General features: G+C 50.3%; 1 protein-coding gene across 1 annotated transcript in view; it reads right to left on the bottom strand.

The window, feature by feature from the left end:
* LOC118022787 (60S ribosomal protein L39-like) overlaps positions 1–25,900 on the bottom strand; it is a gene marked incomplete at its 5' end in the record, with an annotated part of 65,307 nt that extends 39,407 nt beyond the window's left edge. Inside the window, one exon of the mRNA XM_035023588.1 lies at positions 25,747–25,900. Within this exon, the coding sequence (XP_034879479.1) occupies positions 25,747–25,900 (154 nt within the window). The remainder of the gene's footprint in view (positions 1–25,746) is intronic.
* Positions 25,901–26,852: the final 952 nt, after the last annotated feature.

Below are 26,852 nucleotides of genomic sequence, written 5' to 3' on the forward strand. Positions count from 1 at the left end.
AAGCCACGCCCAAGCCACACGGCATCCAGCGCAGGTGTAGTGGGCCGGCCAGCAGGCTCCAGGGACTGGAGTGAAGCCACAGGTTTCCACCCCTGCAAGGAGCTCACCTCAAACCAACTAGGGAAAAGGGACTACCCAAGGGCAAAAATTACATATCACATGTGTCTCTCCTTAAAACACAAAGACAAACTCCTTTTGAAAAATAGCAGGTGGGACGCCTGGGTGGCTCAGTCGCTAAGCACCAGCCTTCAGTTCAGGTCATGATCCCAGGGTCCTGGGATCCAGTCCCACATTGGGCCCCTTGCTCAGCAGGGAGCCTGCTTTCCCTCTGCCTGCCCCTCCCCCTGCTTGTGCGCGCTCTCTCTCTCTCTCTCTCTCTCTCTGGCAAATAAATAAATAATTTTTTTTTTTTTAAAAAGCAGGTGCTACAGAGCTAGCTACTTATTTATCTAGAAATTTCAAGGTGGGGGGAAAGCCTCTGTTGATAGAATCACCCAAATAGTCACTGGGCTGAGGGGTGAGATGCTCAGATTGGCAGCAAGGATTTACTGTCTCTTGATAACAAATTTTAAAGAGAGATCATTTTCCACAGGACTCAACAATGTGTCTTTACCTGTCTTTTGTTGAGCGCAGGTTCTCTTTTCAACCCCAAGCTCTCCTAGGGAGATGAGCAGGTCAGGACATCCAGAGGTAGTGGGTCCTCCAGAGCCCTTCCAGGGAGCCCAGAGGAAGCCTCCAAACAACCATATTGTGCTGCCTTATTAGAGCAGGCATGCTTCTTTTTAAAATCAAAGAGTAATAAAATACAGAATTAGTAACGTGCAGCAGCATTATTTTTATTCTTCTATACATTTCTAATTAAAATTATGCCATTCTTAAAAATTGCAACATAGGGCGCCTGGGTGGCTCAGTCGTTAAGCATCTGCCTTCGGCTCAGGTCATGATCCCAGGGTCCTGGGATTGAGTCCCACATCGGGCTCCCTGCTTGGCGGGAAGCCTGCTTCTCCCTCTCCCACTCCCCCTGCTTGTGTTCCTGCTCTCGCTGTCTCTCTCTGTGTCAAATAAATAAATAAAATCTTTTTTAAAAAAAATTGCAACATAATACACTCAAGCCTTTCATTTCGTATGCAAAGTGTTTGAAAGTCTGCAGTCCCCGTGAGGTGGTGATTTCAAAAGGAAGGGTGAGCCAACAAAAGAAAACAAAAGTGAAGCCATAAGTAATTTCTTTTAAGAAAATGTATAGGGTTACACTAATTTGAAAGAAAAGCGATTTTGAAATATAAAAGGAAATCTAGAAAAACGAAGCCTTCAGCCTTTTTACTGCACGGTGTTGCCAATAATATTGTATATGTGATTAAAGATTCTTTCCGCAGCTGCTTAAGCCAATAGAAATTGAACTTGCTGGAGTACAGCCTCCCTCCCACAACCCTGCCTTGACGATGGGAGGGGGTGGGAAGACCTCATTGTTATTGGGATTCAAGTGGCAACGTCATTAAAGAGGTGACTAAAAAGGAAATATTTAAGAGCTTCAGGGTCAGCTCGCATACTGAAGGTTGTCGGTCTCCAAACAGTGCATCACAAAAGAAAAGTTTAAGGAGCCTGAGCTCTGTGCTCCAGCTGCAGGAGGAATGGAGGGTCCAGTAGAACAGATGTTTCCTGCAAGTCACTGCCTCCATCCCACGCATGGTTTATAAGATATTCAAATTCTGCTTGGCACCCATCCGGAAGCTTTTACTTCCCCCTTTCTCTTGCAACAGTTGTACGAAAATTGGTCTCTGTTATCTCAAAGCAGTAAAGGCAGGGGCGGTTTTAGAGCCTGGATCTCAGGGCCAAAGACCCTGAACCTAGCTTTCTGCGTAAAGCTTCCTGACTCCAGAGCCTAGGGAAAATGCATTTGCCTGTGGGAGTCCTGGATCCAGTGAGGCAAGGGGAATGCAAACCTCTTGGCTTTGATCAGCACGGCTGGGGGTCTGCCCCTGGAGCCTTTCCCCACCCCCACCCCCACCCCCACCCCCGGACATGACTTTGCAAGGAACTTCTTCAACTTGAAACTTCCATTGAACTCCTCTGGATGACGTTAGCCATCATATGGTTTTGATAATATAAAGTAATATGTTAATGTTCAGGCCAGTAAATGCTGTGTTGGAAAGTGAGTTGGCAGGAACAGGTGACCTCGGTACGGCTTGCTCGGAGTCTGTCCAGCTTTGGCAGGCTGATCGCAATGTTCCCGGGTCAGACCGGGCAACCTGGGGCACTAAAGAGCAAGGAGTTATACAGTCTGCGATCCAGGGGGGTGGGGAGGGCTGTTCCTTCATGTGCGAGGCGCTGGGGGTGCTGCTTCTCAGACAGAGGAAGAGACATGAGTAGACGCTCTCAGCTCAGGCTGGGGGAGGGGAACCTCCTGTTCTCACCCAGAGCACACATGTATGCTCCGGGCCACATGTATGACCACACACACATAGGCCTGTGCACAGAAAGCACACAAAATTTAATAACCCTGCTCTAGCTACAAATTAATTCAAATCTTGTACTCACATTAAAAATGAACTCTATTTTATGTTGATCATTAACTAAGAATATTTCACACTGGAGATTTGTCATATTAAGGAGAATTGAAACCACTTATATCAATTAAATGTACAGCATTATACTTAATCTCAGCAGAGATTACCAAAATACTCTAAGCATGATTTTACAGAAATGTAAAATATAAATTAGACCGGGGAATACTGGCCTCCACACACGCACGCCCCCTACCCCCTCTCCTCTCTCTCCCCTCGAAATAGGGCTGCCTGCAAGTTGATGGGACTGAGGACAGTGAGCAGTATTTCAGCAAAAACCTCCTGCCATGTCCGGCACCATAAAAATCAAGGCTAGAGTAAGTGCTGGTGTAGATGGGAGAAAGAAGGTCAGGTTTAGCTTTTGAGGATTAAAGTGCTGGCTGGGAAAGAACATAGCAATGAAGGAAAGAGGTGCTTTCAAAAAGGCTTTACAGAAGGACCAGAGAAAGGGATTCAGGTGGGGCCTCCAGTAGGAAATACTGGAGCAGAGCACTTAGCTTCACCCACTCCTGACAAATGCACAGTGACATGCAGTCTTCCGAAAGCACTGTTGTCAGGCAGCTAAAACCTCATGCGCTACCACCAAGCCATCCCCACCATGGTGCAGGCTGCTGCAGATCTTACCAGCCCCTGAGAGATGCAATCCAGACCTGGCTGCCACCCAAAAAGAGACTCCATTTTTCCTGCCGAGCCAGGAAGAGCTGGCCTTTTGTCATCTAATTTTTATTCCAAATTCTAATTTCAGCTCAGGTGTCACCTCCTCCAAGAAGTCTTCCATGCTGCTCCAGGCTGAGTATGAGCTCCTCCTTGTTGCTTCCCCAGGCTCTTTCGCTCCCTTAACCACACTGTATTCTCCCACCTGTGTGCAAACCTGTCTCCTTTGCTAGACTGTGAACTGCTGGAAGGCAAGGGTGGAGCCTTATTCGTATTTGTAACTTCAGGGGCCGCGTGCATTGTGTGATGAAGCAAGGGACACCTGATTGTGTGAGCTCGGCGCTCTCCTGAAAGCCCCTGAGAAAGCATCTGAGGAGAGGACAACAGTGACAATAAGGGGGTGCAAGCTCCTATAGAGGTGAGTATTGGGGCCCACACAGTGGGGAAGCCTGCATGAGGGGTGACAGGAGGCCTGGAGACAGATTCAGCCCAATCTCACAAAGACAAGATGCTGTTGGCCCCCTCCTTTAGGTGAGAAGCTCCCTGTGTATCTGCACCCAGCAGGGATTCCCCAGTACCTTCAGCCCCTAATTCTGTACCTGGGCAGAAGTGGGTCTGATCACCCCTTCAGTATCCACTACCCTCCAGGCATTGGCCATGAGCGACATGAAGGTCCCTGTCGTTCCCCCCCACCCCACTTTGTGGACTTTTGTGTGTCTCTGTGAGAGAGAAGCAGTCAACAAGGAAATAAAGTCAGGAGCAAGAACATAGCAGAGCCGGGTAAGTGCCATCAAGAAAACGTAAAAGGGTGATTAAGGAGTACCAGAAGGAGTACCAGGAACAGGATGGGATGTACGCCACCCACCCATTAGGGTGCTGGCGGGGGCGCAGGGGGGAGGGGGGTGGCGGGGGGTGGTGGAGTTCGCTGACACCACTGAGCAACAGCAGGTGCAAGGTCCCTGGGTGGGCGCTCGCTGGCACAGTCTGGAACAAAATGAAATGACCCCTGTGGCTGGAGCCACAGAGCCAGAGAGTAGAGAGGGCAAGCGCCCAGACGGCCAGGACAGGTGCACACGGGATCGAGCCGGGACCAGGCGGTCCGCTCGCTGCCTCCCTCTGCCGTGCCCCTGACTGGGACTGTCACCTCCCCTGGTTGAGCCAGGGCAGCCACGCCACCAAGTCCGACTGGCCAGGGCTCAGAAAGGGGACCTGCAGCAACCCGCCAGAGGCAACCGGGCTCCTGAGGAGTAACACCACCGACAGGCATGCGCGTTTGCGTCTGCATTTCCCCAGCGCCCGAGGTCCCAGGAAGCAGGCTAGCCAAGGGTTGTCCAGCAAGAGCCCTTTTAGGATGATGGCCAGGCTTGGATTTGGACATGCATGATTCGACCACGTCGCACCTCCATGGAGGAGGAAGGCTAGATACTGACCCGGGTGTGGAAAGAGGAGGAAGGATGTCCGTGTCCTCCCCCGAGGCCCTGACTTCTCGGCCATGAATGCTCTCGAGTGGGTTTTCGAGTCCATGGTGTTCCTTCCTCTTCCCAGACTGGTCGGCCGACATCGGTCTCTGCCGAGCTTTGGGTAACGATGGACAAGCGGCCGCCACTCTCAGGCGAGGGCTGCCAGCTCGCCTTATGTGCATCCTCACCAAGGGAGACCCGAGGGCAACCCCGGGAGGGGTGCGCATCTGCGCGATTCCTCACATCAGACGCTGCCCGGCCCATCCCTTCACTTGCGCTGCAGCAAACGTGCACCGTGGGTAAGTCTGTGTCGCTTCGCTGGCGTTTTCCAGTTCAGACTTTTTTTTTAATATATTTTTACTGGAAGAAATCTCTTTCACCAAGTTACTGCCATGAAATAATATAAAAACCACACGTATGTATGTCTCATATGTAAGATTACCAAGTAATCTTCGGCAAATTAGAAAAATCTGCATTTCCCATGCACGGTGTCAGGTTGTTATTTCATTTCAGGGTCTGTGCTTTTGAGCCCATAGATTTAGGAGTAAGTGACGTTTAGGAACAAACAGGGATTTGGGTAAGAGGCTTCGACAACGTGTTGTGAAGGCAGCGGTTTCTGTAGAAACCTTTCCTCCCTTTGTCCTCTCCTATCTGCAGGGTATTGACAGCTCTGACAAGACTTTGATTATCTAGTCGGCATGAGCCTGAGACTTGTCACTTGTCAGGTTTGAGCTGACAGTCCCAACACTGATGAAACAATTGGAGGGAGATTGGTTGTGCGTGAGGAGGTTTGGGGTCAGCCACCCAAAGTTTTCTCTGCGGGGTGAGGAGGGAGTCTCAACCCTTGTCAAGGGCTCAAAGAAGTCAGCCCAAGGAGTGGGAGGGGCTCCGGCCACGGGGCTGGGGACAGTGGCTAGCCACTCTTACCCCCAGCCCCTCCTCCAGCCGCCACGGCGGGCCTGCGCAGGCTGAAGGCAGGAAGCTCCATGCCCTCCCCACATCGGAGGAACTGGATTATTTCCACCTCCAGCCTAAAGCTGATATTAGATTTCCCCTCATTAGGAGGAGAAAATGAGGCAGAGAGTTAGCAGCTGGTTGTAGCTGATGTGAGGCAGAGGAATGAGGCCATTGAAGAACACGGTGTTTATTGTCCCGAGCAAAGTGGAGTGTTATCAATTATTGTTATGCATCATCCATTAAGCCCTTTATTAGTGCTGGGCGCCTGGCATATATCACCTGTGTGAGACGGTTCGGGATGGGGGTGTGACGCTGGTCCCCTCACGGCGGCATTATGCGGATGCGCAAACTGAGCGCTTGGCCAGGTCACTTAGGAGTGGCATGGGCACTCGGCCCCAGGCTCCCGAACCTCTGCTCTGTGCCCTTCACCAGCGATCGGTACCCCTCTAACCAGGGATCACAAGCTGAGAAACTAGGCCCATGACCCATGTTTTTGGACCAGAGTGGTGGGCAATCTCTAAATACACGTGTGTATTTAGATGGTGTGTATACACACCTGTCTGACACGGTCTCTGCTGCTCTCTGAGCTGCGTCACTCACCAGCATCAGTCGTCTGTCCCAAGTGCCTTTCCGCTGGTGACCCTGACGTTAACTCGGGACTCCAGGAGGCCACGATCCTCGACTTGGCTCCAGCAGCACCAGGACCAGCCCCAAGGCTTCTTCTCCGAGAAAGAGAGCTTCACGGAGTGCTCGAGGGGCCAGGCCCCCACTGTGGGTCAGCCACCCGATCTGTGGAAAGCAGAGCCTCTGCGGAGTGGAAGAGATGTCGCCTTGGCTCAAAGGAGAGCTACCGCTACCTTCCCGCCTGCTCTGCGCTTCCAGCCCAGCCTCCATGCCGATCTGCTCCGACCTCCGCTTTAGGAGCGGCCCCTACCCTTCCATAACCCACCAGCCCTTCCTCTGGACTCCAGGAGCCCCGCACCCGCCACGCGTTAACGAGAGAGGTGCCCTGCGGAGGAAGTGAGGAGTGGCTCCCGGGCACGGGGAGCCCAAGGCCACGTCCCATCCTGGGAGCTGGTGAACCAGCAAACCGCGAGGGCCTGAGTCTGGGGCTGCTGAGGAGCACCCCACACCACCCATCCCGCCACCCACAATGACTCTCTGCACCTGTGTCCTGGGTCCCATTAACCTGTTTGCTCCTGGAGTACAACGGCTGGCTGCCTCCACCTGGAGTCTCCTTCACAGAAAATCTACTCATAGCCGATGGTGTGCCCATGGTCTGTCCCGTGCGGGACAGGACAAAGGTTTATTGTGTGTGAACACATAAATAACACTGAAGATGGCAATGACTTTAGCTCTCCCAGAATGAGGAGTTTTTCCAAGAAGGCAGACTTCTTGTTTATAGAAAGGGACACTGGGTTCTAAAGCCCCCTTTCCCACCTCTGCCACTCCATTCCCCCCTTTCTTAAAGAGTGTCTGCTGGCGTCCCACTCTTTTTCGTCATATTTACAAATATACGTAGGCAAATACATATTTTTGTAGAAAAATTCTGTCTCTTTTAACATACATTTGGTCAAACCAAAACACGTTTCCCTACCAGACTTTTTTCACCCAGCATATGTCTTGAAGTCTTATCAGTGTGAGTCCATATCCATCTATCTCCTTCTTTCTAATTGCTATATCGTGCTCTCTAGTAGAGCTGCATTCACGCTTGTCTAGCTCTTCCTATATTAATGGACATATCGGCTGTTTTCAGTTTTCCACTCTTCTAAAAATTTTGCAGTAAATATTCTCGTACTTGCTCTCAAATGCCCAAGGAAGTATATGAGATATCAAATGTGAATTCACCAAGTTCTATGTATTTTCGGTGTTAGTATCTCCTTCTGCCTCCTTCTCCAATAGCCCCTGGTCAGCTAGCATCTTCACCGGCAGGTGTTAGAGCATCGTTTTACCTAAGCCCGATGGGCTGACTTTAGAATTGAAATCAGAGAATGCCACACCTCACTCAAGTAGGTAGCCAGGCTGACGCCATGTGTGAGCAAAAGACTAAATCCTTTGTGATCCGAGGCGATGTCTCTGGTAAAGGCAGTACTGAAGTCAAGAAGCGCATAGGATGTGCAATCATGAGTGAGCAACTGTCCTATTCCCCCCGCTCAGGTGAGTGAAGTCCCTGAGGCCAGACCTGGAGGAAAGGTCCCTGTTGGCCAACCTCTGCCCAGACCACCCCTGCCCAGAGTCTGGGACGGTGGAGAGCACTGTGAATGCAGAGGGGACTTCACAAAAGACACACACCCCAGCTAAGACTTGGGGATATCCTCACAAATACATTCATACCACAAATACTTTTCAGACATACCTCCTACAGCTTACATTCTGGTGGGAAAGACTGACAATATAGCATGATACGTAAAGATTACTACAACTCCTTTTCTGTCTGGACTGGTTCAGGGCTGGTTCTTTCAGGAGACTAAGGACTGTCACAGGGAAGGGGTCAGGCTGCTTCATGGACATGGCACCTGGCCACAAAACTGTGGCCGGAGGGCAGAGCCCCAGGAAAGCTGAGTCCAGAGCCCTACCACCCATAAAGACAGACTGCAAACCCAGCGTGGACACACAGATCCCCACTCCCAGTGGTTCTCACACACTACCAACATCAATGCTATCATTGATCAATGCCCCTTCCGTAGAGACCAGGCCACTTCACCATGGGCAGCTCTGTATTCAGTAACACCCTCCGTACCCTGAATTCCCAAGTTGCCTGGCACTTTGGAAGGATTGGTAATCAGAATTCCCTTAATCCAGGCTTATCCCAGGCATCTGACCAGCAGGTGTCCCAAAGATTAACTACGTCTGACTATGCATATCAATGAGGGAAAAAATTAATGCCTCATTAAGATCCAAAGCAATGAAAATCCACAGCACCTAGATGTTGAAAATCAGGCCAGAAGCCTGCATGCTGTCTCCTGCACAGCCATGCGTGCGCCTTTCTGGAGGCTGACACAAGTTCTGTGGAAGGACATGGTGCATTTGCTGTGCAGCCCCGGTTGTAAGCAGAAGGTGAACAGTGGTTTTGTTGCACACGTGCTCACACTTACACACACATGCATATAACACCTGCACAAACATGCATTATAGATCTCGTTAAAACAAAAGAGGTGCAAGCAGACTTGTTCTAGTGGAGGAGGAAGTGGAGGGCTGGATAGGATGCTCTTTACTTCCACTTCCAGTACAGTACCCTCTGAGGTCCCTCAACAGCACCCTATATGGCTCCAGCTGCAGAAATCAAAGACCCTGCCAGGGACGTCATTGACCCTGCCAGGGACGTCTACACTCTGACCTGCTGAGTTGACCCCACTAAGGCTGGCCAGCTCATGTCCTCTTGACACGGAGAATAGCCTGGAAGGTCCCCAGGGTTTTCACTATTCTAAAAATTTTGGTTTTGACCTTTCAATTACCTGAACCTTTCCAATCCACCCCAACTTCAGTCCTCAGGACTACCAGTCTCCCCAAGCTCCTCCTGGCCACATGGGCCTTACCTCCCACTGACCCAGCTTCCCCTGGAGTGCTAAAAGAGGGGTCTTTGTATTTCTAATACAGAAGGACATAGGAAAAGCCAGTCTGTTCATACCCTAGAACCACACCTGAAGTTGGACCCAGAGACCAACTGTAAGAGGATGAGAAAATCAAAGGGCAGAGATGTGATCACACTTACAGTATGTTACCGCATCGCCCAATCCAAGGAGCTTTGCCAGACTACAGACTGGGAACCAGGAGTAAATTGGTGAGAAAGTTGTGGTCTCTGTCCCCAGAAAATGGTAAAGAAGGTAGGTATTAACTAAGTCAGGAGTGCTAGAACTGGGTGGAATCAGAGCTGAGGTTCTGAGATGCAACTGGGAGAGGTGAGGCATTCCAAGAAGGCTTCCTAGGGGAAGTGTCACCTAAGCTGACACCTGAAGGATGAGTAAGAATCGGGCAGGTAAAATGATGGATGGGAGAGGGAAGGGGAGAACGAAGCCAGACAGATATCCCCGCAGGATGAAAGCTCAGTGTGCCATCATCCGTCAAGGCTTGGCCAGACCCATGTGGAGTTTGTGTGGTCTATCTGGCACCTCACACAGAAGTAGAAGGAACAGTCCTGCCCTGATGGGAGCTCCCAACCAGCTAAGGAAAACGCTTCCTATAAAAAGGCTGGAAGAGGTCAGACATCTGTTCCACTTAGAGAATTCTAAAACGCATGAATTAAGGTTTCTGCCTCAACTATTTTTGAGCATCTCCCCTGCCCTGGGAGGGGCCAAATGGGGTGCCAGGCGCCCGTGAGAGATGTCCTTGCTCCCTCCCCTCCACGTGGACTGTGCCTCCTCTTTCCCCCCAGACCTCCTTCAACCCTTCCTGAGGACAGGGAGCAAGCAGATGAGGACCCAACAGTGACACCAGAAGGGGGGCTGGCACCCCCATGGTCTAGAATTGAGATCCCCCAGATAACGCACAATGATTGTGGAAAGAGCTGCCAAATTAAAGATGGTTGGTATTGATTCCAAAAATACTTTTGCTTTCAGCAAAATACATCTTTAATTACTTTCCTACTAGCTGTCATTTTTCATAAAGCAGTCTAGACGGCTCGTGCCAAATCATGCAAAGACTGTTTTCAATGAGATGCCTTTTCTTAATATCAAAGATCACAGAGGGTTTTTAAAAATCCCTTTCGAGGTGATGTGTGACACAAGTCTAACAAACATGTCACACGTGCAGGAGGGACAAAGTCCTGGGCTCCAGTCATAATAAACGGGAGGTGAGGACACTGTGTGATTCCCTTTGGCATTTCCCATCTCTTGTGAGCTCTTCCATGTCATGGTCTGAGCAAAATATACATATCTATGCAAATAGCATGCACATGATTTTTGCTTTTTCATCTTTGTCGGCAATTTATTATCTATAGATTCAAACTCCCTTCCCCTCCCCCAGCAGTTTAATACAGAGATCAAGAGAGCACCTGTATACCTAAGATTGTAGAAAATATCTGTTACTCAAACAGTTCCTCTTATCCTTATTTATCTGAAGCAAGTTGCAAGAGAGCGAGGGGAAGGAAATAATTTGAGCATGTTCCCCCTTATAAGTTTGATTGGAAATGACTAAGACGAGTTGAGAGCCAAGGAAAGGAACTGTGGCAAAAATGCAGATTTAGCTTTCAGCATCAGAATCAACGTCCAAATCTAAAATTGATATAATTGACTGTTAATTAATTCCCTTGATATTTTCATTAACACTGGGGAGCCACAAGTATTCCGTGTCATACTTCTGAATTATTCAGGAGGCCCTCGGATTCCCTGGCCAAGCAGCCCGTGATTGATGCCACAGTCAAGAATGAGCTAAAAACGAGGTTCTTTTCCACTGGACTGTCCTTGAGTGGGCGGGAGACTGGCCAGCGGAGGGGGCCACACTGAGGGTGCAGAGGTGCCTGGAGAGAGGCCGAAGCCCCCTGCCGAGAGCATCCTCTGCAAGGGTGGGTCCGGACTGCCACACTTCAATCTTCAGGCTCCTCCAATGTTTGCAAAGATAGGCAAGAAATTCTCACCAAATTATGGGTGCAAAATACATCGAAATCACTATAACTTGAATATTTCAAAAGCTTAGAAGCTGCAGCTTTGGAGAAAGGAGAAGTGAGATCAGGTGGAATGCTGCAGAAGATGGCACAAGACCAGCCCCGATGCTCAGGACCCAGGGTGAGGACAGACTCTCCGCGAGGTTGCTCGCCCACCGAGACCACTCCAGTGCTCCGTGCCCCTGCCTGTCTTCCACAGAAGCTGGTGGTGGCTCGCTGACCCAGCCCGCACAGATGCAGGCATGTGCATGCATTCAGTCTCTTCTCTCTCCCTCCCCGCACGTTATCCACATGCACTTTTTACCTCCCACAACCTGGGAGCTCCTGAAGGGTCCTTACGTAACTGGTTTAGTACACTTCAAGTGGCCGAGCCATGCTCTGTGCATAATTCTAACCGGTCAGTCCACTTCCATGAACATGTTCTACCTCCCGCCAGGGAGAGCTGTCCATTCCTGGGGTCAGGAGCAGTAAAGGAAGGGGCGGCCAGGGAGTGGAGCTGACCCTCCAGTCCTGACCGAGGAGGCCTTCCCCAGATGGCTTCTGGGCAGGGGTGCCCAGTGAAGAATCCCCCTCTCACTTTTACCTGGCAACTCCTCTCTGTGCGTGAGATGCCGAAGAACACTCCAACTTTCAGTAGACGTCATCTAACTCTGCCAGTCTTCCTGGCCCCTGGCCTTGCCTCAGTTTCCCAGGCCTAAGGTTCCCAGTTTGACAGCTAAGGTTCCCAGTTTGACAGCTCCCCCAAGAAGACCTTAGTTACCCCGGGCAAGACCTCCATCACATCTTGCCCTTTGCCTGCTATTGAGACAGACTGTTACTTGGGATGAAGAACCAGCAACAACAACCCCCCCCCTTTTTTTTTGCCATTTAAAACCAAAAGGCATATTAATCTCTGCACTACAAAAAAATAATACAAAAATTTAAAAAGATGAAGCAGTGAAAATGTCGTGGGGACCCGGGAGCTATTGATGGGGCTGTAACACTTGGTGTGAGGCTTTCCTTTCAGAGGAGTGCTGGTTTAGGATTCAGGATAGAGTCCTTGGGTGCGCTTCTTAATGCATAAGCAAAATCCAGTCATCCTCTTTTACCTGCGGGCTCGCTTTCCACACTGCCCATTACCTGTAGTTCACAGCGGGCCAGGAGCCCACAACCCTCCTTCTGACGTTTGGTCAGCTCAGCAGTAGCCTAATGCTATGTCACAATACCTGGGTCATTCGGATCGGCTCATCTCATCCTGGGGGCATTGTATCATCTCACACCATTACAAGAAGAAGGGTGAACACAGCCCAGTAAGATATTTCGAGAGACAAAGCCCTCATTCACGTAACTTTTATTATGGCATATGGTTATAATCGTTCTATTTGATGTTTAGTTATTATTGCTAATCTTACTGTGACTAATTTATAAGTTAAACTTTATCACAGGTGCATACATACGATGGACATACCTGTGACGTATAGATAGGGTTCAGGCACCCCCTGGGGGTCTGGGAATGTATCCCCCGTGGATAAGGGGGGACAACTGTAGGGGTTGTAGAGTCCACCCCGCCTGGAACCTTCTCCCGACCTGTAGATGGGTGACGAGTTCAGCCAGAGGTCCTATGTCTCCCCTTCTCACAACATTTCGCCAGGCAGTCGGTGCCAGAGAAGGAAGGCACGGGCGGGGGGGTGGGGGGGACAGGAGTGTTTTGCGAGAGAAAGAAATCACATTCTTTGATCCCAATTGTTTATTGGAACTTAAAAAAATAAGTTTAAGAAAAGGACACAACAAAATAAATTGAATACAGTAAAATAAAATTCAGTTCAAGCTAGGGAAGAGCTTGTGAGTTAACATCATAAACCCTCCTTTGACAAGTGGCTTTCCATCACCCAGCAGCTCCATCGATGGCCTCGGGATGGTGGCCTGATTGTCAGCTGGCTGATGAGGGACGGTCCTCTTGTCAGGATGGCAGCGGATTGCCCTCCACTTGTTTGTAATGACAGGCAACAAAGAATGGCTGCTCAGAGTGATCTCTTGTTTTATAAGCTCGGCATCGGGACGGACCCTGTCTCCTGCCGCCCTCGGCAGAACACCCCTCTCCGGACATGGTCTCCGTAGGCCACGCCCCACCTTTGGCAATTTCCACACCAGGCCGGTTCGTTCCCTGTCTTCTGAGTTCCAACAGATACCATAGTAAAAATGATGAATACTTTTTTCCTTATGACGCACCACATTCCCTGCTCTGAGATTTTCTGTCTTTTATTGTTGCACTGAAACCATTTCCAATCATTTTTTTGCATCTGATCTTGATTGTCTTAAAAAATTAATCAGACACATGTTCACTATGTTTTTTATCCAACTCTCTCCAGAATGTTTTTTGACAATTTAGAAAAATGTTTTGAAAAATAGTAAAGGGAAATATTTAAGTAATTATGATCCTCACATTGCGAGGCCAAGTGAAGTAAGCTAATGCAATGGAAACATGTTCTACAGATTTGTTTAATTATTTTTAAGTACAATGCAATTGCATTGCTCCGAGGGGAAGATTTATACCCGGGACCCTCTCCGTACTTCCCGCTTTGGGGGCTGTTCGCCTCACCAAAAGGACAGCGGTCGGGCCCGGCAGTGGCCTGGATTGGATCCAACTTGAGCACTCCCCCACCCCGTAACTTCCTTCATCCCCCACCCCAAACCTCTTCGAATAAACATACAATCAAAGTCAAAACCAGATGCCTGCTACGCAAAAGCATCTTGAAGATGCCTCAGAACCAGACTGTGGTCCGAGGACCTCCCAAACACAAGGCCCGTTGCTGCCATCGCAGAAGTGGTGTGGTGTTGATGGCTTACACATGCCCCTCCGAGCAACCCGTCGACCTCGGAGCAAGCAGCCCAGCCATGAGTTCCTGCCACCGTCGTCTTTGGCAAGGAGACCTGGAGCGGGCACTAGTCAAACTGGCCGTGGCAAAGACTGCATTCCACCAGATCGCAGGGTCAAAGAGAGGAAGAGAGGATCCCATCGGGGTTGTGATCTGTGAGGTCGCTAAGTGGTGTGGGAAGAGGGCAGGAAAGGACCCGTGTAGGGAAAGAGACCCATGACCTAGCTGGTCTGCGACAATCCAATTCTGATGCCAGCCTGCGGGAGTTAGAGTAGACCCCGCAGGTTAAAGGCACAGTCCCCAACAATACTGCCCTCACTTTGGATACAAGCTTAGGAGTCCCCAGGTCACTTCTGGCCAACTGGATTTAAGTTTGGGGGAGTCCCATGACCCCCTCAGTTTTGATCTTTCACTAGAACAACTCATAGAACTCAGGAAAGCACTTTACTTATGATACGGTTTTATTATGAAGGAACCAGGACCAGCCCAATGAAGAGACACCTGGGATGAGGTCTGGGGCCATCCCCAAGACAGAGCTTCTATGCCCTCCCCTCACAGACTCAGGGCAGGTTGCCCTCTTACCATGCGGATGTGTTCGCCAACCAGGAAGCTCCACTGAGCTTTGGTGTGCAGAGTTTCTTCCAGAGTTTCATTCTGGAGCCATGATGAAGTCCTTGGCCAGGTGACTGAAATCCACGCCCAGTCCCCAGGGTCCCCAAGTCAGGCAGGCTCAGAGACTATGATTGGTCCTTCTGATGACCAGCCCCCATCCTGAATCATCTCATTAGCAGAGAGACTCAGGGGCTTATGAAGAATGAACACACTTATTACTTGGGAAATTCCAAGAAGTTAGTCTCTCTTCCAGAAACCAGGGACAATGGCCAGTCCCGTTCTTTATTACACAACGAGGTCAAAGCCAGAGACCCCCTGCCCTGCCCTTTGGACACCTGGCTATCCTTGCCTCAGATCTTCACCCCACCCCCATCCCCACAGTCTCTGCAAGTCCAAAAGCTGCCCATGACTGGGGTGGGCTTACGGGGGCTTACGATGTCAAAGCGCCCCCTGGCTATGGCTCTCAGCCTGTGATAGTGTCCTCTGTTTCCCTCTGAGTCCAATCTGAGCTGGAATGTGACTTCATCCACGGCTTCCACTCTGCCCCACTCATACCAGGCATTTTTTGAGCTCAGTCCTGTTTACTGAGGACGTGAGGTCACGGTGAGGGGTCATTTCAAGCAGCGCTTCCCCGCCGCGAGCCACGCTGTTCCATGCGCTGCCCTTGCTACTCCGAGCACAACACGCCATTGCTGTCGCCACCTTAGGGCAATTCCGCACCATCTTTTCTTCCCAGAAGAACTTTGGGGTCTTTCCTTCAAGGCCATATAGCCAATCAATATTTTCCTTCCAAGTGATATAGAGCTCTCCCCTCCAGGAAGAATTTGTGTGACCCCTCACATGCTCCTTGTGACGTGTTCCCTAAACCACCACTGGGTACGTGAGAACTTGCCTTTGGGGCCTGTCACCAGAGATGGGGACAGGTGTGTAGCAAAAGCAGGTATGTGCCCACAGCACCCACATTTTGCCATGGCACCCTGGAGAGACGGCCTCAGCCCCGAGTGAGCTCCATCCTGAAAGAGGACTCCTTGGGATGGTTCTTGGAACAGTTGGTTTGTGAGCTGCGTAATGTGACATTGTCAGGTGCAGAAGCCCCGAGGGTGAGGGCCAGGAGCCAAGGCTGTGTTCTAGTTCAGCGTTGCTCCAGGGAGCCTCTTGGGGCCAGGTAAGTCCTCCGGCAGGCTTTTTCTGCACCTTTAATGACACACCTCTCTGCAAGGGCCTGGAAAACACTGACGTGTCCTCTCTCCCCACTCCTGTTTTTCTCCCCAAGGGGGCCCTCAGCCAGGCACGTGGCTCCCCAGGCTCTGCAAGGGGCAGGGCAGGGCAGGACCTCCCCTCCCGGGCCCAGGCTGCTATCCCATAGGGCTTCCGACTTGCCTTCCTGCTCCCAGGGGACAGCGCAGAGCAGTATGACCTCCGGAGACTCAGTCCGCTTACATGGGGGAAAAAAACACACAACCTGACACTTTAACAAATGTGCTCCAGAGCCCTTTGGACTTTTAATTTTTTATTACTATTTTTGTCATTTCAACGGGTTTTTAGCTGTGGATCTAGAACAAGGTGCTCTTGCGGAGTTCATTCACTGATAATAACAGTTGTAATGGCCTTTAATTTTGAGTCCCTGTTCAGCTGCTGGATATGAAGCACCACACCGGGCCCTTTCCATCTGCTACATCATTTAATCTTTGCAGTGAGCCTCTGAGGTCCAGGGTGGGAGGGAGAAAAGAGTAACTGTTTGTGACAGAGATGCCAAGGCTCAGAGAGGACCAGCCCTTTTCCTTAGGCAATGGCTCTCATCTGGAACCCAGGCTCTCTTCCGGGCTGACTGGTCCAGTGTCCTGTGCATACAGGACTAACGTCCTGATTGGATTGCTGTTTGCAGCGAGATACTGCTCTTGGCTTTTAGAGGCCACCCTCAGCTCTTAGTCCCATGCACCATGGCCCCTTCCATCTCAAAGCCACCAACAGAGAATCTACTCTGGGTAGAATCATTCTAAACTCCTCTTCTGCCACCAACTGGAGAGCTCTCTGATTTTAAAGGGCTCGTGTGATTAAGTTAGTCCCACCTGCAAAATCTCCTTTTCTTAAGGTCAATGGCTCCATCTAACATGCCCTACTCATGGGAATCAAATCCATTACCTTCACAGCCCCAGGGACTACACCTACTTACGGAGGTGTGGGAAACCTTGGGCAATATCTTAGAACTGTGCCTATCACTTGGGGTTGGTTGGGGCTGGGTTAAGAATTCAGTTTTAGGGCACCTGGGTGGCTCAGATGGTTAAGCGTCTGCCTTCGGCTCAGGTCATGATCCCAGGGTCCTGGGATCGAGTCCCGCATCGGGCTCCCTGCTCCTTGGGAGACTGTTTCTCCCTCTGCTTCTCTCTCTCTCTGTCTCTCATGAATAAATAAATAAGATCTTTAAAAAAAAAAAAAAGAATTCAGTTTTGGACCTCGTCATTTTGATATAATTGTGGGACAACTGACGTAAGGTGTAAAAAGTCTAGTTTGGATGCATATGTGAGGTCTGCACTGAGGATATATGTTTGGGAACAATCGTTATGTTAAAAATCTGATACCAGGTAGGGTTACCTGAGAATGAGCGTGGGTAGGAAAGAGATGTCCACGGACTGAGTCTGTAGGACCCAACACTTAGAGATTGGGTAGAGGAGGGGGATTGAGCCAATATGGGTAAGAAGGAGCAGCCAGTAATACAGGAGGAAAATCAGAAGAGTGTGGGGTCACAGAGAGAGAGAGAGAATGTGTGTGTATGTCTTCAGGTAGGAGCAGACATCTCCATCTGCTGAGCCTTCTAGTATGATAATACAGGAAAAACATCCAACTGAATTTGGCAACCTTACAGAGGTCACTGGTGACCTTGACAAAATAAAGTTTTGAAGGTGTTGGGGACGGAAATCTGATTAAAGTAGATTGGAGAGTGAAGCCATTTGTAGGTGGAGGAAAGTGTGAGTGAGAAATCGACTGATGAAGTTGAGGGAGGAAGTGAAAAGGGATGGGGTCAAGGGCATGGGGTGGGGAGGGACTGGTCTCTGACGAGAAGAAGGATACTTCCTTCTCAGGGAAAGGGGTCACATCAGATCACGTGGATGCTGAGGCAGGGCATTCGCCATTTGGTGGTGGGAAGATCAGTGAAGACCCATATGATGTGTTTGCTTTTCCATGTTGGGTGAGACAAACTTTGATCAGCTGTGCAGGGCAGGTTGGAGGTGAGGGGAGAGTACATGAAGAATCATCAGTGGCCAGAGAGGCGTCTTCCTAGAAAAGCAGGACTGTAGGCATGCTGAAGGCAGGGCTAAGGACCCCTTTGAGGAAGGCTTCCCGAGGAAGGCTATGTGGTCCATGGAGGCTTTCTTCAGCACCCAGTGCTACGCTCAGTGGCAGAGATCACCACACACCACGGCGAGTGCAGATGTCTTTCTTGTCTCCCCACACGGCTGGGACCTCCTGAAGCTGGAATTGTGTATCTTTCACCCCGGGCAGAACACCAGGTCTGGCCATATGAGTCACTCAGCTAGTGTTTCCTGACCTGAGCTTAGGACCCACAGGGAGAGCAGGTGATGACAGTGGATGGGTGTGGAAGTTGCTGATAATGAATACTGTCCCATCATGGCTTCGCCTTGGCCAGTCAGGACAGGACTCTGGGCACCACTTCCTTCAAAGGGAGCCTGGTTTTGTTATACAGAGGCTGGGCTGTAATCCTAATTTTTAGATCCCCGCGTTCTGTGCATAGATCCATGGTTTTGTATTTAACCCAAATGAGCAGAAACACCTGGGGGGAATCTCTAAAATATGAGCTTGTTATTAAGAGTAAATAAACCCACACAAACCCTCCACCAACCAGCTGTCTCTCCAAGTCAGTGGGAAGCAGGATGGGATGGGAAGGAGCCCCAGCTGAGCCTGCTCCATGGAGCTGGGCCGTGGAATTCTGTCAGCTCCCAGTGCTGAGGAGCCATCTGTGGGCCCAACCGCCTGATGGCCATTCACTCAGCGTCCCAGCCTGGTCTCCTCAGCACGGTCTCTTCCAGAGCCCCCACAGTCCTCGGTAGAGGTGCCCCATTTGGTTTAAATGAAATTGGTCCGAGGACAGGGAGGCAGAAGGAGGCCTAGGGAGAAGCATGGTGGAGATACAGAGACAGAGCAAGACAGCAAAGAACTTAGCAAGATGAGAGCGCCCAACGTGGGGGAAGAAGACCTGTGTTCCCATCCTGGGGCCATACTTCCTGTGCACCATGAGCAAGTCAAGAAGTCATTTTCTCCCTCTGGCCTCAGCCACCCCACCCACAGGGTCAGGGGTTGGACTAGAAGAAGGTTGAGCCTCTTTCTGGCTCTGACAACCGTGACTCTGAAGAGAGGCAGGCAGCTGAATGAGAGAGAACAAAGAGGCTGAGTCTCACTGTGACTGCCCACGCAAACTACTAGATAAAAGCAGATGGTCACCTACCTGACCCCAGGGACCCATGGACAGGGACCAGCAGAGCGACCTCACGGAAAAGGAAGCCCAACTCTGACTGGTTTAGACAATAGGAATATATTTGTACCACGTGCGATGACAAGCCCAGAAGCAGTGAGGGTACTGGAGTTGGAGGTCATGTTCACTCAGAGCCTTTCATCTCACCAATCTGCCTGCACACAGTCTCCAGCTCCCAGAGAGCTCCTCCTCGGCCTCAAGATGGCTGCCCCCAGAGTACCAGCCTCGTATTAGAAGTAATAAAGTCCAGGGGGAAAAGACATTTGCCTCTCTTTTACATCTCCTTTTAAGGGTGGGGACACCTCACTCAGAAGCCCCTTTGCCCGGACTCTGCTCCCGGCAGAAGCTGGCTTACTATGCCTCATTGGCCAGAAGCGAGTCTCATTTCTGTTTCTGCACCAATCGATGACTAGCAAGCTGGGCTTAGTTACCAAGACTGACTCAGACAAATCGTCAAGGGAGATGAGTGATGGAAGTTAACCAACCAGAAGAGTTTCTTTTGGACATCTCTTGGACAAAGAAGGCACGATTCGGTAAGAGCTCAGTCAGTATGTGAGCAGCGGCGGTTGGGGGCATGAGGCATTTGTCCTGCAACCAGCGCAGCCCTCACAAGTCTTCTTTCCAAGTGACCCCTGGAGACTCCTGGACTCTCCGCAGGCCTCAGTTTCCCCTCTAAACAAGAGGCACATGGGCGAGGATATCTCTGAGGCCCAAAATATCCAATATGCGCTAAGTTCATGACTGGCAATACACACCCTGTCCCCTCATGATCCTCAGAATAACCGGAAAGAGAAAGAGACATTCATGTGTGTTGGCAGGCTCAGTTGGCTCTTTTCCCTTGTTTTCCAGAACTTTAAGAAGAAGAACAAAGGTGGTAACAAAAAAAGCGAAAAATGAAATGACCCACACTTCCCCTCATTCTTTACCGGAGCTACTTCCACACAGGAATGATGAGCCAACGCAGGCCCGTGCCAAGGGCAGGTGGAGGGGTTTCTGACTATAAGAGAGAGGAGAGGCAATGAGAATAATTTCAGTAAAAAGGGGAATTATTGGGTCACATAACTATAGGGTATGAAAGTCAGATCATGGTTCCCCCAAAGGAAATTCAGGATTCTGTTACCTAAAGACAGGGAGCACGTGTGGGATGGCAAGAAAACAATGCACAGATGTCCATGTAATGGGACTCCAACTGCTCCCAAACAGGACATGGTACCTTTAGGCACAATTTTGCATCCACCTCCCAACCCTTCAACCAGAAACTAGGAAAGCACTGGCCTCTGTCATGAGGGCCAAGGCTGAGGAGGCTGCCTGAACAATAACAAAGCTCTGTCTGGGGGCGGCCCCACTTAGCAAGGACTGAGCAGACACCAACAGCCTCTGTGTTTTCTGAAATTTCCCCATGTGAATTCTCTCAAATAAGAAAGGTAGACGTAGTCATAGATGAAAATCGCCCTATGTGGAGAATCGAAGAAGAGAACTCAAGAGACCACATGTAGAAGGAAGTTCCTTAGTGGCGTTTTGTTGGCCACACCCCAACACGCTCCCCAGGACACAAACCCAGGCTGCCCGCACCCCACCCAGGGCACCTCCCGCACCTCATCGGGAGTGAGGCAGGAGCGAAGACTCAAGAGGCTGCCTGGCATGTAGCTTCCCTCCTCTGACTCCTGACTTAAGCCTCCTTGCTCTGGCCGCAGCTGGACTCCTGGGACCAGGACAAAGTCTGGCAAAGTGGCGATGTGCGTGGGGGCTGGGTGCGGATGGAAAGGACACAGAGCGCTTTGTAAGCACATCTGGGCCGTTCTGCAAGGAGAAGCTGCTGACAGACTGTTTGCCAATAAAGAAAGTCGCACAGCCTAATAACAATCAGATGGCTCTCCAGCCCATCTCCGTCCTGGCCGGGCTCTGCAGGATGTACCTAGGCAGATCCAGGCAGCTCTTCTCCCGGGAGACTCAACTCAGTGGGGTTGCAGGGCTCCTTCCATCAGCCGAGCGCCAAGAAGGCTCCGTCCCTCCCTGCACATCAGGAGTCTGTGCTTTGGCCCAAGTCATTCAGAAGCACTTCTTCCAAAGTTCCAGCCCATAGAGAGCCCCCTACAATCAGCTTTTACATGAACCATCCATCGATTAGCACATTGTTGCACAAGACCCCGAGTCTCTGACACCCAGAACCCTGCCAGCTCATTCACTCACATTGTCTTCTTCCCAAGGTGACTTCTGGGTATGGGTTTTGTCTTCTCAACGAAAGCAGACCTCAAGTTTCCTGGAGGTTGGGCCCCCCTCTTGCATTTCCCTTGCTGCCTGGTGGCGGGGCTGAGCATAGAAGAGTCATCCAAATGTCTGCCTTCCTCCACAGCCCCTGCAATCTGGTGGTGGGCACAAAGAGGAAAGAAGAGCTAAGAACCAGCCCAGTGAACAATTTGGCCAGGTTCAAAACTGGACTGGGGGGCAGGGGCGGGGGGCCTCAAAATCCCTTGGATCCAGGATTTTCGGACTTTAACTACAGAAATCTGCTAGAATCAAAAGGTCACCTGGAGGCTCAGTAAATAAAACAGAGGGAGGGGCTTCCTTGGGAAGCAGGGGGCCTGGGAGTCAGTTCACTCTTTCCCTCAGCTTCTCCATTCCTTTGCCCAAGGAATCACCTGAGAAACCACTGGGAATCCCTCAAAGGTCTCTGGGTGCAGTGCAATGCAAAATCCCCTTCATTAGACCCTCTGCCAGCCTCCTTGTAGGACTGCCTTGTAGTGGATCTGGAGGGTCAGACATCTCTGCCCACTTTCGCCGAAATTAGGAAACAGGAAAGCATCCACCCTGGTGGAGATATCCCCGGATGTCAATTCGGAAACCCTGGATTCCAGTTCCAGCCCAGGTACCGACTTAGTTCAAGTAACCTTGAACTTAACATGTCTGCATGTCAATGCCTGTGTTATGAATCAGGGGTGACTCTGAGCACCTTGCTAAGCAGCAGCTCTTGCTGCCGTCCCTGGCATGAACCCGGCCCTCGACAGGCACTGACTTCGGGCATCTGACTGGGCCCCTGCAACGCTTCATCTCTGTGGAAGAAGACAAAGGGCCCCTGCTGGGTCATCAAACCGAGAGCAAGGGGATCTGGGAGGCCCCTGTGGAGTTTCCTAGGACCGTGGAACAGGGACGGGGGAGAGCCGGGCTTGGGTATTTTTCCCCGGACACGTTTGGGAAGCTGCTACAAGACATCCCGTACATTCTATTATTAGGAAGGAACCCAGCCCAGGACACAATCATCACAAGCCTCAAACTGCTGTTTACAAATGCGGGGAGTTTGGTGAGACCTAAAATGCTCTTCCCCAAATGCATTCTCCCCCCGCCCCCTTGGTTTTTTAAACCCATGTGGATTCCAAGGGAAATTGAATCCATATGTTTCTGGTTCATTTACACTGAACTCATCAAAATGTAATTTTGCAACATCTAGTTGACGTCCAGGATGTCTTTAGAAGCCTCATTTTTATGCCTTTTTATAAGCCCCTCTCCCTTGGAGACCGGAAGTTATGCCTTGCCAAGAGTGGATGGAATTCCAGCCAATCAGGAGTTCTGAGAAGACACACAAGGTGGAAAGAGCCTCTTATCTGAGACCTGGGACCCTTACTCCTGTCTCCATCCTCTTCTCAGAGCAGAAACGGCAAGAGGCAAGCAAGGGGAGGGGCCCAGCTCGCCAGCTCAGGACCGAGTGGTGTCCAGGCTACTTACACTTCAGCTCTGCAGCCTCTCACCTCCCAGAGGATCAAGGAGATAAAAACCAGCCTGTTCCATTCTGTGGATGGGGACGCTGAGGTGGTAAAGTGACTTGTCCAAGTCAACAGCATAGCTGGGATTAACAAGCAAAATAAAAAACACCTTCGGGGATGAGAAGCCCTGTGGGTGGGAATGTGCCTTGGCCATCTGTGGGATAATGGAGAGATATAGATGCGCTCTCTGACCTGGTTCGCTCTGCGGCCCGACAGGCTCCTGCTTCCTAGTAGGTTAATGGTCCATTTAAAAGTAAAATTTTGACTAGCTAATAAGGCTTCGGTCACAGGCTGCAGTTTACACACAAATAGGAATGCAGGGAAGGAGAGGGGTGCCTCGGGGTCACAGTGGTAGAGGCAGATAAGTGGGAAATTTGGATTCTGGTCCTGAGTCCGGCACGGAGTGGCATCCTCAAACACCTGCTCTAATTAATTAGAACATCTTCTCTGGCTCTCTTCTCAACAATTACACAGGCAGAGAAAAATCGCATGTCTTCGAAGGGTTTGCAAAGGTCCCGTGTATTTTGCACTGGTCATCCGGAGGGTAGTTGCTGCCAGCTAGCCGCCCACAGAGCAGGGCCTGAATGCAAGATGTGGGCTGGGAGAGCAGACTGAATAGAGAGAGCCTGAGTCTCGGCCCCTTTTAGCAGACGTTTGCAGAAAAACAAAGGCCCCCAGACTGGGCAGACTTGGAGGGACAAGCCAAGCCCAGTTTTGGCCATCTCGGCTCCCATCCCCAGTAACCAGTCTAATCAGAGGGGCATCAAACCTCGCCGTGCCCTAATGCCAAACTGACCCACATTCACAACTCTGGGGAATGGCCACCTTGGATGTGGGTTGGGGGGCAGTGTGAGTGTGCAACATTCTGGCCCCCAGTTTCTTCTAGGCTACCATGAGCACGAGTTTGTCTTCCACTACCATCAGTCCCTCCCTCTCTCAAAACTGGGTCTGTCACTCAAGGGGCTGTTTTACTGAATGCCCTGAGCATGCCACAACTAGACTGCTCTATAAAAATTCAGCCAACATCTGGGCGGTCCCCAGCAACCTTACCCAGTGGAGAGATGACTGTCCTCCAGTTTTCCCCAGATGAATGGAAACAACATTGCAATAGACACTGCCCCTCTTTCTCTTGACTTTCTGCCTTTCTTTCTTCCTTTCTTTTCCTTCCTTCCTTCATTCCTTCCTCACTTTCTCTCCTTCTCTTGCCTTTCTGCCTTTCTTTCTTTCTTTTTCCCTTCCTTCCTTCCTGTCTCTCTTTCCTTCTTTCTCTCTTTCCTTCTCTCTCTCTCTTTCTTTCTCCTTCTTTTCTTTCTTTCTTTCTTTATTTTTCCCTTCCTTCCTTCCTTCCTTCCTTCCTCTCTTTCCTTCCTTCCTTCCTTTCTCTCTTTCCTTCTTTCTCTCTTTCTTCCTTCCTTCCTTCTTTTCTTTCTTTCTTTCTTTCTTTCTTTCTTTCTTTCTTTCTTTCTTTCTTTCTTTCTTTCTTTCTCTTTCTTCTTTCTTTCTGCTTTAAATGTAGATACAACACCTGAAGTCTTAGCAGCCATCTTGCAAGCATGAGGCAGCAAGCATGAGAACACAAACCAACATGCTAAGGCGAATGGGGTAGAAAAACGGTGCAGGGCACCTGGGTGGCTCAGTCGTTAAGCGTCTGCCTTCGGCTCAGGTCATGATCCCAGGGTCCTGGGATCGAGCCCCACATTGGGCTCCCTGCTCTGCGGGAAGTCTGCTTCTCCCTCTCCCACTCCCCCTGCTTGTGTTCCCTCTCTCACTGTGTCTCTCTCTGTCAAATAAATAAATAAAATCTTTAAAAAAAAAAAAAAGAAAAGAAAAACAGTGCAGATGGCATTGCTGATACATGGAAGTATCTGTATCTAGAATAATTGCTATGTGACTAAATAAGCTCCTTGTGTTTCCACACTCTTTGTTGGTTTTTTTTTTTCTTGCAGCTGAAAGCATTCTTAACTATCCTTTGCTATTGAAAGACAGAGTATATGTCGTGGGGTGCTGAGGGAGAAGTTAGTGAAAGTGGAGACTCAAGCCTCATGCAGGATGAACTCACAAGTCCTATATAACAGACAAAACAGAGAAGCCATGAGTCAGCCCAGGAAACTGGTCTGCAGAGAGCGAGGAGCCTAGAGCAACCTAGAGCAGCCAATCCATGTGGCCCAGGCATTTTGGAACAAGTAGGAGGGACCAAGAACTGGGTCTGGTCCCAGCCCAGCCCCAGGCACTCAAACTGAGTCCCAAGATCAGGAGTCTCTGTCACTTCTGCACACACCACAGCATGATGCTGGCATTCTACAATCTTAGGAGCTCTAGGGACACCTCTTCTTGGACGAAGTAATGTTTGCTGATGCTATCCCCTCAGGTCATGGGGTACAGCAAGGAACATCACAGAGCCTGGCCCCAGCATGGGAGCCATACACTGGTACCCTGACCACACTCCAGGAGCTGAAGCCAGCTCCTCCCAGGCCCTGGCCGTGTCTGATATGACACCTGATAGAAGCTGGTTCGAGAGGATAGGTGTCCAGTGGACATGGCTGGACCCAACAAAGGTACAATGGGAGAGGGACAAGGCCAAGCACACTTTTTTTTTAGAGCCAAAAGGTCTCACATTTATTACTGAACCAACCTACTGGTGCAGAGGCATAGTAACAGAGAAAAATCATTTCCATTTCCTGTCTATGGCCAAGTAGGAAGGATGTTTACAGAGTGATAGAACACGTGATCTTCAGGCAGCTTAATTAAATATGTGGTGCCAATTAGGTGTGTCATCTCATGATGTGTGATGCCATATAGACCCAGCTTGGTTCTTCTCCAGTGCCTCCTTCTGGAGTTGTACCTGATTTTATTACCAGTTTTCATCCGAATCCACTGGGGAATGGGACGATTCTGCTTTTGTTTCTTGGCCAGGAATCGCTTGATTCTGAAAGTCTTATGAGAAGACGTGGCGAGAAACAGTCAGCCACACAGAGCAGGATGTGGCTCATATGTGAGTACAAGCAGCCCCTGGGGATGCCAGAGACACGTGGAGGGCCATGGAAAGATCGGCAGGGGGCTGGAGTCTAGAGGTTGGGTGGGGCACAACGACAGATGACATTAGCAGCCTCCATGTTTACCCAAAGCCTGGTGACACTTGAGGACGTCTGGATTACAGAGGTCCCTTGTGGAAAAAAAAACTAGCCCTCAGTGCTTGTGGGGGATCTGGACATGTTTGTCTTTGGGGTCTTCCCAGGTGTCTTGCCTGAGCCCATATTTTCTCTTCCTTCTCTCAGCATTTTCCCCTCTCCCCGTAGAGACCAAAAATGTCCTGGAGCTAGCTAGGGGGCCTACACAGACCAAGGGGGTCTTCGTCTCCTCCTAACTGCAAGCTATTATTCCCTCTGGGCCCTGCCCTATAAATCTCAACTCCATCCTAATAATCTAATAATGGGACTAGCCATTAGCCTTTCCTTCACTCCCAAAGGATAGCGTTAATAGTAGTCTTCCCTGAGTTATGGAGAGGCTCCCAGAACATTTCTGTTCACATCTGGCTGCATCTGGGCATCTCAGACTGCTCTCATCCTGAACAGCTCCCCTGATGAGCCATTCATGGCACAGCTGAGGAAGAGAGGTGCCCAGAGGATGTGCACTGAGCCGCTGAACATGACTCCTTTCCCGGGCAATGCACCCTGTTGCCCCTCTGTTCTCTGGAAAGCACTTGAGATCTACAGACCTCAGCCATTGGTCACCCGGGCAACTTGAACCTGGCTACCAGAGGAAGAAAGCCAAGCACTCCTTAATGCCCCTCTTGCCCCTCCTTACATCCAAATGTATCATTAATTTAATGGCTATTTCCACTGTCTAGATATTTGGTCCATAAAGAGAACTGAATTAGCTCCATGATCGATTCTCCTGGCACAGTGGG

The sequence above is a fragment of the Mirounga leonina genome, unplaced genomic scaffold (assembly GCF_011800145.1).
Source record: "Mirounga leonina isolate KUSES-001 unplaced genomic scaffold, KU_Mleo_1.0 Mir_177, whole genome shotgun sequence".
Taxonomy (NCBI): domain Eukaryota; kingdom Metazoa; phylum Chordata; class Mammalia; order Carnivora; family Phocidae; genus Mirounga; species Mirounga leonina.